General features: G+C 43.0%; 2 protein-coding genes across 2 annotated transcripts in view; both read left to right on the forward strand.

Annotated features, from left to right (window-relative positions):
• Positions 1–3609: 3609 nt before the first annotated feature.
• LOC119572872 lies at positions 3610–4549 on the forward strand. The gene is made up of 2 exons (XM_037919806.1): positions 3610–3848; positions 4340–4549. The coding sequence occupies exons 1-2, from the start codon at positions 3611–3613 to the stop codon at positions 4453–4455; spliced, it is 354 nt and encodes a 117-aa protein (XP_037775734.1). The 5' UTR covers position 3610; the 3' UTR covers positions 4456–4549.
• Positions 4550–5617: 1068 nt separating this feature from the next.
• The window catches only part of LOC119573583, a 15988-nt gene continuing 9105 nt past the window's right edge, over positions 5618–12500 (forward strand). Inside the window, 9 exon segments of the mRNA XM_037920793.1 lie at positions 5618–5971; positions 6681–6968; positions 7335–7445; positions 7632–7847; positions 8543–8688; positions 9842–10019; positions 10857–11040; positions 11457–11610; positions 12188–12348. Of these exon segments, the coding sequence (XP_037776721.1) occupies positions 5951–5971; positions 6681–6968; positions 7335–7445; positions 7632–7847; positions 8543–8688; positions 9842–10019; positions 10857–11040; positions 11457–11610; positions 12188–12348 (1459 nt within the window). The 5' untranslated portion in view covers positions 5618–5950.

Consider the following 12500-nt stretch of genomic DNA (forward strand, 5'->3'; position numbering starts at 1 on the left):
AAAGTGTTAGGTGGGGGGGGGGGTATGAGAGGAGGTGTCTGACGTGACGTGACGTGACGTGACGTGTTTTGGTTCTTGTGTTTGTATGATAAAGGGTTTAGTATATTTTGTGATACATTTTTTCCATATTAAAAATAAAATTATCCCCCTCCCCATAACCTCCCTCCAACCTCCACCCTCTTAACTCCATCATAAACCCCACTAAAAATCCCCCCCCCCCCCGAAAAAAAATATAATAATGATAAATAAATAAAGAATAAATATAAAATAAAATAAAATAATAATAATCACGACCCCCTCGTTTGACCTTCTCTCCCTCTCCCTCTCCCTCTCTCCCTCCCCCTCTCCCTCTCCCTCTCTCCCTCCCCCTCTCCTCCCTCTTCCTCTCTCCCTCTCTCCCTCTCCCTCTCCCTCTCCTACTCCCCCTCTCCTTCCACCTCTCCCTCTCCCTTTCTCTCCCTCTCCTTCCCCCATCCCTCCCCCATCCCTCCCCCCTCCCCCTCTCCCTCCCCCCCCCCCCTCCCCCCAGGCCTTCATCTTCGAGTGGTACTGCTACCGCATCGCCCCGGATAACGAGACCATACCCCGCGACCGGCGAAACTTCCCGATAACGGACCAGATCTCGAACCCCATCATGTCTCCGGACGATATATACGAGTATTACTTCGACAACGCGACCAATGCCTCCATCCCGCTTGAGAAGAGCGATCTCGGAGGCTGTTTTGGCGAGGGTCCAGGTGATGATCATGATGTTTATGGTGGTTTGCTTTAAAAAAATGGGTGATAATGTTATAGGTGATCATGATGATGTTTATGGTGGTTTGCTTAAAAAAAATGGGTGAAAATGGTTGATAATGTGATTTCTGTTTATGATGGTCTGATAATATTTGTGAAAATGATAAATAATGATAGTTTTCCTTAGAGTAATGATGATATTTATGATGGTTTGCTAAAGTGTGAAAATAATTAATAATATTATTTCTCTTTAAAGGAATAATGATATTTTTGATGATCTACTAAAAACATGAAAATTATAAACAATAACATTTATCTTTAAAATTATAAGAAATATTATAATAAACTCTTCTTAGCGGCCGTATAGATTTTAGGAATTTATGGTCACTTTTAAAAAGACTTAAGAGTCGGTCTTGAAAATCTAGGCAACTAAGCGAGGCCCCTACTATAGGTCAATATTTTTTTTAGAAGATACTAATGATAATAAGCAGCGTTAATAACAGTGGTAATGTTAATATTAATTGTTTAATGAGAACAGTTTTATAAACAAGCATTTTACCTATCGTTTTGCAACCCATCTACCCTCCGCCTTCACAACCAGCCCCCCCCCCCCCACCCTCCATCTTTACCACCCATCATCTTCCATTTTCACGACCCACCCATCTTCTATCTTCACCCCCGCTTCCCTCACCCCCCCCCGTCACCCCACCCCCCTCTCCCACCCACCCACAACCATGCAATTGCGCACACCAACTGCGTCGTCATGAATCTGTTCTGTTTTTACTACTTCTGTTTCTTCTTTGTCTTCTTTATCCTCTTTTTCATTTTCTTCATCATCATCATCTTCTTCATCTTCTTCTTCTTCTTCTTTTTTTTCATCATCTTCATCTTCTTCTTCTTCTTCTTTTCTTCATCATCATCTTCTTCTTCTTCTTCTTCTTCTTCTTCTTCTTCTTCTTCTTCTTCTTCTTTTTTTCATCATCTTCATCTTCTTCTTCTTTTCTTCATCATCTTCTTCTTCTTTGTCTTCTTCATTATCCTCTCCTTTTTTATCCTCTTCTTCTTCTTCTTCCTCCGTCCACCTACCCCCCCCCCCTTAATTCCAACCCGTCTCCAGGACGAATCAACATCACGGGCGCCTCCTCGAACTCAACACCATGCAATTGCACCGCCATGTATCTGTTAATATTTTTTCTACTTCTCCTGTTTCTTCCTCTTCTTCGTCTTCTTCTTCGCCATCTCCTTCTTCTTCTTCTTCTTCTTCTTCATCTTCTTCTTGTTTTCTTCTTCTTCTTCTTCCTCCTCCTCATCTTCTCCTTCTTCATCTTCTTCCTGCTCATCATCATTTCCTCCTCCATCTTTATCTTCTTCTTCCACCCACCCACCTACCCCCCCTACCCTACCCCCACCCCCCCCACCCCCCCACTTAATTCCAACCCGCCCCCAGGACGAATCAACATCACGGGCGGCCTCCTCGAGCTCAACACCATGCAACTGCGCGCCACCAACTGCACGTACCGCTTCTGCGCCGTCATGTACAAGAAGTTCCCTGCAGTGCGGACGGAGGGGCAGTGGGACAGGGAGCCGAGGAAGGCGGAAGGGTGCATGAACGTGGGCGTGGTCCCCGGGTCGCCGCCCCTCGTCGAGATCAAGTGAGGGAGGTTCGGGTTTGCGGGGGTTTGCGGGGGGGGTTGATTTTTTTTTGGGGGGTGGGTGGGTGGGGGGTTGATTTGACTTCTGCTTCTGATTTCAGTTCCTATTCATGTTCCGAGTTCAATTCCCGTTCATATTCACATTCCGAGGTCAATTCCAATTTGCTATTCTTTGTATTAGTATTATTTAAATTCTTTTTATAATTTTCATTCTACTTCTCATTCATATTCTTATTCTTATTCAACCCTAATTCTCATTCTTATTCTAATTCTAAATTCCATTCCGTTTTTATTTCTAAATCTCACAAGACGATTTGCCAATAACAGCAAACATAACAACAATCGATAAAACCACACACGCAACCCCACAGATATACCCATACCCCCCCTCCCCCTCCAAAAAAAGAAAAAAAAGAAAAGAAAAAAAAAATCGTGAACCCCAGCCGACGCCTCCTTCCGCCAGGTGCCAAGTGCCGAAGATGTGCCGCGTCACCGACAGAGGCACGATCATCAACCCCAACAGCAGGGTGGCACTGATGGGATCCTGCGCCGACCTGTGTTGGGGGAAGCTCCATTTCTCCTACAAGATATATGCCGTGAGAGGAGGGGAACCGGGCTGGATTGAGGTGAGAGGGGGGAGAGGGAGGGGGAGGGGGAGGGAGGGAGGGCAGAGGGAGGGAGGGAGGGGAAGATGGGGAGGGGGAGATGGGGAGGGGAAGATGGGGAGGGGAGGGGGAGAGGGGAGGGAGGGAGGGGAAGATGGGGAGGGGGAGGGGTAGAGGGAGATGGGGAAGGGGAAGAGGGAGAGGGGGAGGGGGAAGAGGGAGAGGGAGAGGGAAGAGAGAGAGAGAGAGAGAGAGAGAGAGAGAGAGAGAGAGAGAGAGAGAGAGAGAGAGAGAGAGAGAGAGAGAGAGAGGAGAAACAAAGAAAGAAAGAAAGAGAGAGAGAGAGAGAGAGAGAGAGAGAGAGAGAGAGAGAGAGAGGAATGAAAGAATGTAAGAAAGAAAGCGATGGAGAGAGAGACCGAGACCGAGACCGAGAACGAAACCGCGAGACCGAGAGAACGAAACCGCGAGACCGAGAGAACGAAACCGCGAGACCGAGAGAACGAAACCGCGAGACCGAGAGAGAGAGACAACCAAATAACGATACATACCCCAAACACACCCAAATAACCGCCCCCCTCCCCCTCTCCCCTCCCCCTTCAGAACGACATCGATTACATGATCGGCCACACGAAACCCAACATGGTCATCGTCAAACAACTTTTCCAAGATTTCCCCGACGTCTTGGAATTCCACATCAAGATGAACGTCGTGAGAGTGATGGACAGCGAGGTCGGCGTCGGCACCATGTTCCTGCTGATCAACACGCCGCCGGAGGGAGGGACCTGCACGCTCACGCCCCCGCCCAACAGGGTCCTGGTCGTCGACGAGACCACGCCCGTAGATCCGGAGACAGGTGAGGGGGTGGAGGAGGAGGTGGAGGGAAGGAGGGGTGGAGGAGGAGGTGAAGGAGGGGGTGGAGGGGGGAAGGAAGGAGGGGGTGGTGGAGGAGGAGGAGGGAGGAGGGGGTAGATGGGGTGGAGGAGGAGGAGGAGGAGGGGGAGGGGGAGGGGGAGGGGGAAGGAGGAAGAGGGGGAGGAGGAGGAGGAGGAGGAGGGGGAAGGAGGAGGTAGGAGTATGAGTATGACAACATATCCAGAAAGGGATAAAGATAAAGAAAGAAAGAGACAAAGAGATTTTAAGAGAGAAAGATAGAAAAAGACAGATAGACAGACAGACAGACAGATACATATATAGACAGAAACAGAAAGAAGGGAAAAAAGAAAGGAGAAAAAACAATAAAACCAAGACAGAAAGCAAAACAAAACGCTAAAAGAGAGGTACCAATACACCTCATAAATTCTTCAATAAGCCACACACACACTAACCACCTCGTTCAACCTCCAGGCTACCTCCTCCGCCACGGACGAACACTCACGGAGGACTTCTACTGCGACTGCAAGGGTTTCTACGACCAGCAGAAGGACAAGATCGCCAAATACAGCTTCTTTTGTGAGTGTTGAACAGGGGACACGCGGGTCACTTTTCCCCTGTGTTATATTTTTTTTTATAAGGATTTGGTGAAGACGGAAAAGAATAGAGATTGCTTTCCAGGTGTTGTCGAAGTTACATATTTTCCTAATTTTATCATATTTTCATTGTGTTATATATATATATATATATATATATATATATATATATATATATATATATATATATATATATATATATATATATTTTTTTTTTTTTTTTTTTTTTTTTTTTTTTTTTTTTTTTTTTTTTTTTAATAAACATTTGCTGAAGTCGAAAAAATATAAGATTCTTTTCCACGTGATGTCGATATAAGCTTAAATATATGACTACACTTTTTACTCTGCTCTGATATATTTTCCTTTTTTTACACTTCCATCCTGATCAATTTTCTCACTTCTACGCTGTTTAGTCTACTCTGATCTATCTTCTCATTCCAGCAATGTTTATTTTTCGCAACTATCTTTCCCTAACTATCTTCTCATCCTTTTAATTCCATTCATAACTGTTTTTCTCATTTCGGTTTATTACATTCCTAACTATCTTCTCATTCCAAGCACTTTTCATTTTATGTTCATTTATTATCTCATTCCTACTTTCCTCCTCTTCTATTCTGATCTATTTTCTCATTCCTTCACATGTTATTTCATTCCTAACTATCCCCTCATTCCTACATTCCTCTCTCCTGTTGTTTACATTACTTTATTCTATTCCTAATCATTTCCTCATTCCTTCTTTCCTGTCTCCTCTTGCCTCCGCCGCTTTATTCCATTCCCAACCATCTCCCCATTCCGTCTTTCCTATCTCCTCTTGCCTCTCCATTCTTTTATTCCATTCCTTACCATCTCCCCATTCCTTCTTTCCTACCTCCTCTTGCCTCCGCCGCTTTATTCCATTCCTAACCATCTCCCCATTTCCTCTTATTACAGTGAAGAACAACGAGTGGGGTTACATCAAGAACCTCAAGTTTGGCATCGACAGCAAGGACAAATTCGTCTTCCCTTTAGGTAACTGGACTTTCTGGGTCACGATTGAGGATGAGTTCGGAGCTGCCAAAGATTACTTTATTGACGAATTCTCGGTACGTGTCTTTTTTCTTTAAAGAATGTGTTTGTTATTATTTGTTGTTGTTTAAGGGAGGGAGATCTCTTTCTTCCTTTGGGTGAAAAAGGGGGAGAGCACTTAGAAGGATTGCGCTGTTTTGTTGGCGAAAAGACTTCACTTTCGTCAAGACTTTGCTGGTGAAAAGCGATCAGTTCCCTCTCTCAAACTCCCTCTGTCAAATTTCAAATTTCAAATTTGTCGATAAAAAGAGATCATTTTCCCCTCAATAAATCCCCCCCCCCCTACGCTCTCTTCCAGACCTCACTTCCTTCAATACTCGAGTACGAAGCTTGGAAAGACAAGAAGGAGATCCTACGGGCATCTGGAGAGGGAGACCAGGCCAGGCTCAACCAGCTGCTCCAGGCCAGAACCTCCATTAAGGGCATGGTGCTCGAAGATGAACCGGTGAGTCGGTCTTGGTCTTGCTCTTTTTTTCATTATCTCTCTCTTCTATACTCTTCTTTCTCTTCTATTTCATTCTATTTCTTCTCTTTTATATTCTTTTTTTTCTTCTGTTTGGTGCTCTTCTCTTCTCTCCGCTCTCTCCTTTCTCTCCTCTCCTCTCCATTCTCTCTTCTCTTCTCTTCTTTTTTCTTCTCTCTCTCTCTCTCTTTCTCTCTCTCTCTCTCCTCCCTCCTCTACTCTCTCTCTCTCTCTCTCTTTCTTCTCTCTCCCTCCTCCCTCTCTCTCTCTCTTCTCTCCTCTCTCTCTCTCTCTCTCTCTCTTCTCTCTCTCCTCTCCTCCTCTCTCTCTCTTCTCCTCTCCTCTCTCTTCCTTCTCTCTCCTCTCTCTCTCTCTCTCCCTTCTCTCTCTCTCTCTCTTTCTTCTCTCTCTCTTCTCTCTCTCTCTCTCTCTCTCTCTCTTCTCTCTCTCTCTCCCTCTCTCTCTCTCTCTCTCTCTCTCTCTCTCTCTCTCTTCTGCTTTCGCATTTTACCTGTATATATACACCCCTCACTTAACGTTCATGAGTATAACCCAAACCCTTTACATCTGCTACACATCATTTACCAAACTAACCAAGGGACTAACCCCCGTCCCCTTAAACTTATCCTAACTTAACTTACCTTTACCGTAACTTAACATAACCAGCTCCCCCTTAAAACCAATCAAACAGTGGGAGACGACCACAACGACCCCGGAACCGACCTACCCCCCAGACGAGATCATCGAGACGACCACGATGGACCCCGAGGAACTCGCGAGGATTAGGGCGGAGCAGCAGGCCAAGCTGGACGAGGCACTGACCGAAAGCGCCGAGGAGATCAATTCCATGATGACCCAGCTGGAGATGATCAACACGGACACCCTCTCGGACTGCACGCAACTCTTCTCGACCGTGTCTTCTATCGTTGGGGATGGGAAGACGGTCGATATCAAGGGGAAGGATCTGGCTACGCAACAGGTGTGGTGTGTTGGTGTTTTGGTGGAGGAGATTGGTGTGTAATAGGTTTTTTTTTTTTTTTTTTTTTTGCATTTTGGGAGTGTGAGTGAAGGAGCTTTGCATGTAATAGGTGTGGTGTTTTGTGGATGTGAATGAAAGATCTGGCTACGTGACAGGTATGGTTTTGGTAACTGGGGATGTGAATGAAGGACCTGCCTATGTAAAAGGTGCGTTTTTGGGGTCTGAATGTTTATTATGTAGAGGGAGGGGGAGAGAGAAAGAGAAAGAGAAAGAAAAAGAGAAAGAGAAAGAGAGAGAAGGAGAAAGGAGAAGACGTGCAAACAGAGAGGAAATTCTTATCTTGGATCACTTCTTGTGTCCTTACAGGTGACCGGTTCTTGCCTCACGAAGGTGTTGCTTAACATGACCATCAGCGATCCAGCGGAACCTGAGGCGTTTGTGAGCAACAGCATGCAGTCTATATCCTCTATGACTACGGTAAGAACATCGATGAGTGTGGGGGAGTCTGCGTACCTATATTAGCGTCAACTTACTTGATTACCACAGCCATGGTGGTCCTTGTTAAGGGATATTTTAATTATAATTTGATGATGATTTTTTCCCCTTAAACACTAACTCTCCCCCCCCACCCCCTCCCTGTCCCTCCCTCTCGACCCCCGCCAGGGCACGTCAGACAAAGTTCTCGAGGACAACATCCTGCCGACGGACCTGAAGGCATCTGTCGAGGGCGAGTATTCCGAGTACGAAAACATCGACGCCACCCTCGAGGAACTAGGGATTGCGCTGGAGGAGGACCCTGCGGCGGAGGAGGAGCTTCTGAACGACGGGCTGACCGATGAACAGAGAGAACTGCAGGAGAAGAAGAAACTCGCGCTAAAGGTAAGAAGTATGGAGGGGGGGGGGGGATGAGGAGATAGGAAGGATTAAAGAGAAGAGTATAAGGGTGAAAGAGAGTGACAAGAAAAAGGGGAAATAAGGAAAAAGGGGAAAATAATGATAATAATAAAAAAATATGAGGGAAAGAAAGTGAAAATTGCAAGAAAGACGAAGCAAAAAAAAAGATGAATACTTAGAAGAAAGGGGAAAAAATAAAGGCGAGAGAAAGTGAAAAAGAGCAGGAAAAAAAAAGAAAAAAAATAGGGTGAAAGAAAGTGAAGAGAGCAGGAGAGAATAAAAAAAAAAGATAAATTGATAAAATAAATGAACCTAATCAATGCATTTATAATTACAGCCAGTAATTCCTGATGAATAAACGGACCTAGTGACTAACCTATAATTACCACCAATAATTCCTAATAGAATAAACGAACCTAATTAATAAATATAGAATTACCGCCAATAATTCCTAATTAATAAATGGACCTAATGAGGTAAACCCCTAATTAGCGCCAACAATTCCTCAAGTTTTCTCAGCCAATGATTCCTAATGAACTAAAACCATAATTACCGCCAATAATTCCTAACAGAATAAACGAACCTAATTAATAAACCCACAATTACCGCTAATGATTCCTAATGAACTAAACCCCTAATTAGCGCCGACAATTCCTCAACCCCCCCCCCTTCCGTTTCAGGTCCAGAAATACCGCGCCGTGACGCAGGTCCAGAAGACCCTGACGGCGGTGGAGCAAATGCAGACGAAGCTGCTGCAGATCGTCTTCCCGGGGGAGAAGCCCATCTTCGTCAACACGGAGGACGGCCTCGAGATGACCATGGTCATGTGAGTGTGAGGGGGGGTGGGCGGGGGAGGGAGACTTTGTTTTGGGGGGGAGACGTTTTTTTGGGGGGGGGGGGAGGGAGACTTTTTTTTTGGGGGGGGGAGACGTTTTTTTTTTTTAGGGGGACGTTATTTTTCGGGGGCAGACGTTTTTTTTTGGGGGGGACGTTTTTTTTGGGGGGACATTTTTTTTTTGGGGGGAGGAGACGTTTTTTTTGGGGGGGCGTTTTTTTTTTGGGGGGAGACTTTTATTTTGGGGGGAGACGTTTTTTTTTTTAGGGGGACGTTTTTTTTTTTTGGGGGGGGTGTAGGGGGTTGTTTGTTTGTCTGTTTTTCGTTTGTTTTTGTTTTGTTTGTTTGTTTTTCATTTGCTTTTGTTTTGTTTGCTTGTTTTCATTTTTTTTTGTTTTTATTTGTTTGTTTATTTATTTATTTACTTATTTATTTGTGTTATTATTGTCATTATCTATTACTATTATTATTATACGTTTTTTTTTATGCAACGTTGCCCGGTTGAGTGCTAAATCGAGGTGTTGGGTATGAGATTCAATTTTGTATTTGTGTTAACTGTTCTTTTGTTTCATTATCATATTATTATTATCATTATTATTATTATTATTATAATCATTATCATTATCATTATCATTATCATTATTATTATTATTATTATTACTGTTTTTTTCTGTTCCGGTAGAAAGCTCCATTAAAGATGTACTAAAATGAATTCCATATCTGGATTAACTATTCTCTTCATCCGAATATTATCCATCTTTCTTTCTCCTCTCTTCCTTATCAATTTAACCCTTCTTCTCTCCCCCTCCTCTTCCTCATTGAGTTGTCTTCTCTTCCTCTTCTCATCTTCATCAATTTAACTCTTCTCCTCTTCATCAACTTAATCTTTCTCCTCTCCTCATCTCCATCAATTTAAACCTTCCTCCTCCCTCTCTCCTCTTCATCAATTTATCCCTTCTTTTCTCCTTCTCTTCATCAGTTTATTCCTTCTCCTTTTTCATCAGCTTAACCTACTCCTTTCCTCATCTCCATCAATCTGACCCATCTCCTCCCCCTCCCTTCTTCTCCATCAACCTACCCTTTCTCCTCCTCCTCCTCTCCATCAATCTAACCCTTCTCCTCCCCATCCCATCTTCTCCAACAGGATGGAGGCGAAGGATTTAGCGGGGTACCAGCTGTGGCAAGGGGGAGGCGTCTACGAGTTTCCTGACATCTGTGACATCCTGAAGGAGGAGAAGATCGAGACCGGGAACTGCTCGTCGACGGAGACCGGGAATTACACTGTGGGAATCCAAGCCGTGGCCTGGCCGGTTATCGTGCAGGTGGGGGTGGAAGGGGGTGGGCTGGGGTGGGCTGGGGGTGGGCTGGGAGTGGGGAGTGGTGGGGTGTGGTGGGGTGTGGGTTGGGGGTGGGGTGTGGGTGGAGGGGTGTGGAGGGGGTAGGGGAGTAGGGAGCTGTGGGTTTTGGGTTCTGATGTTTATTGAAAAAAAAGAAAAAAAGATCTGGAAGTTTTGTTTTCTATTTATTTATTTTTTGGGGGGGAAGTTGTTTATATATATATATATATATATATATATATATATATATATATATATATATATATATCCTGTAATTTATTTTATATTTTTTTCTGTATTTTTTTTTTTTTTTTAAGTTGTTGGTTTTCTTCTGTCTCTCTTTGTTGAAGTCGTTTTTTTTTTCAAAAATTTCTGGTTATTTTTCGCTCACTTTTTCCCTCCTTTTCTTGATTCTTGTTTTAGGTTCCTTTTGCCTTCAAAATTAGGCTTCGTTTATTGATGCGAAGCGAATTATGGTTCAGAGGCGATTTTTTTTTTCAAAATCCTGAAATAAAATTCGGCACAATTTTGGGTGATGCTAATTCCCATAACAGTAGAAAATATACAAACTAAGTACATGAATTAATAAGAAAAATAGAATAACGAAAACAATTATAGATAAATTAAAAAAAGAAAAAGAAAAAAACGAAAACAATTATAGATAACGTAAAACAAATAAAAAAAAAAACAAAGAAAAACAAAAAACAAAACAATTATAGATAACGGAAATAAATGAATAATAATAATGACAATACAAAACGACGAAAACAGTTATAGATAACGAACATTACACTAAACCCGCCACCACCTCCTCCGTGTCAGTCCTTCGGAGACGGCGCCAAGGAGAAGCTGAGTCGAACCACCAAGACGATGCAGATTCGACTCGTTCAGCGAATATCCGAAACCGAGATCGAAGTCATCCCCGTGGAGGACCTGGAACCCGAAAACGAAATCAAGATCTACGTACCGAGAGGAGGGAGGAAGAGGGAAGGACCGAAGTTAACGGGTGAGATGGGGGAGAGGGAGAGGGAAGGGAGGGAGAGGGAGGGAGGGAGGGGAAGGGGAGGGAGGAGAGAGAGAGAGGGAGGGAAAGGGCAAGAGAGAGGGAGCAGAAGAGGGCAAGAGAGGAGGAGAGAAAGAGGGCAAGAGAGAGGGAGAGGGAGAAAGAAAGAGAGAGAGAGAGAGAGAGAGAGAGAGATCGAAAGGGAAAGAGAGAGATAAAGAAAAATCACAAACACACACACAAAAAATATATAAACAGAATTTCAAAAAAAAAAAAAAAAAAAAAAAAAAAAAATCGCAAAACTCCCCCAACCACTAACCCTCCCTTTCCTATCCCCTTCCCCTTCCTCTCCCCTTCCCTTCCCCTTCCTCTCCCTGCCCCTCTCACCTCCCTCTCCCTCTCTCCCCCCCTTCCCTCAGAACCGACCTTCGTGGACCCCAACCACTACCTCGAACTTGGCGTGGAGGACGAGAGCATGCTGTGCACCTCCTTCAACGTGAGTCGCGAATGGTCCTCCATCAACGTCGAGATCACAGTGCAGAATCCGGAGGCGAATCTCATCGTCTTCATAAGGTGTGTGGAATTTTCGTTCGCAGTCGTTTGATTTTGTTTTTTTCGTATTGTTGATATTATTATTATTATTATTATTATTATTATTATTTAAATGTTTTATTATTGTTATTATTATTATTTAAATATCTTATTATTATTATTATTATTATTATTATTATTATTATTGTTATTACTGTCATCATCATTATTATTATTATTACTGTTATTATTATTATTGTTATTACTATCATCATCATTATTATTATTTTACTTTTTTATGTAATGCCTTATTTATTCCAATAAGGCTTTGTTTAATTTTGTGTTTAGCGCATTTTATTATCAGATGAGAAGTTTAGATCAAATGAAAAATATAATCAGACGAGATGAGATAAAAAAATGAATTAGATTAGTTCAAATTAAATTAGATATGATAAGAAATTTAATAAAAATAGCTCAAATAGAAAATTTCAAAATTAGATTAAATCAAATAGGAAGTTTGAAATATTTAAATATCTATAAATCTGTGCACTTACCATTTTTCTGATTAATTATTTACTTCCTAATCTTACACACTCCATCTCTAAATAATTTATCCAAGGCGGCTGGAAATGCCAACGCTGACTGAATACGACCTGGTCGTGAATTTGGAGGATATCACTCGGGTTCGCAACGTGTCAGAACCCAGGCTGGAACCGTACGACCCCTACGGAAACGACACTAATTCCTACATGTACGATATCGTTGTTTTATGTTTGCCAGGTGTGCGATAGTGGATATTTCTTGTGTGTTTTTGTTAGTTGGGTGATGATGTGTACCATATTTCTTTATTTACTGCCAGAGGTACGACAATGAAGTTCCTGGATGTACGATATTTCTTTCTTTATTGCCAGACGTACGATAATGAAGTTCGT

Source organism: Penaeus monodon, chromosome 5, assembly GCF_015228065.2.
Source record: "Penaeus monodon isolate SGIC_2016 chromosome 5, NSTDA_Pmon_1, whole genome shotgun sequence".
Lineage (NCBI taxonomy): Eukaryota > Metazoa > Arthropoda > Malacostraca > Decapoda > Penaeidae > Penaeus > Penaeus monodon.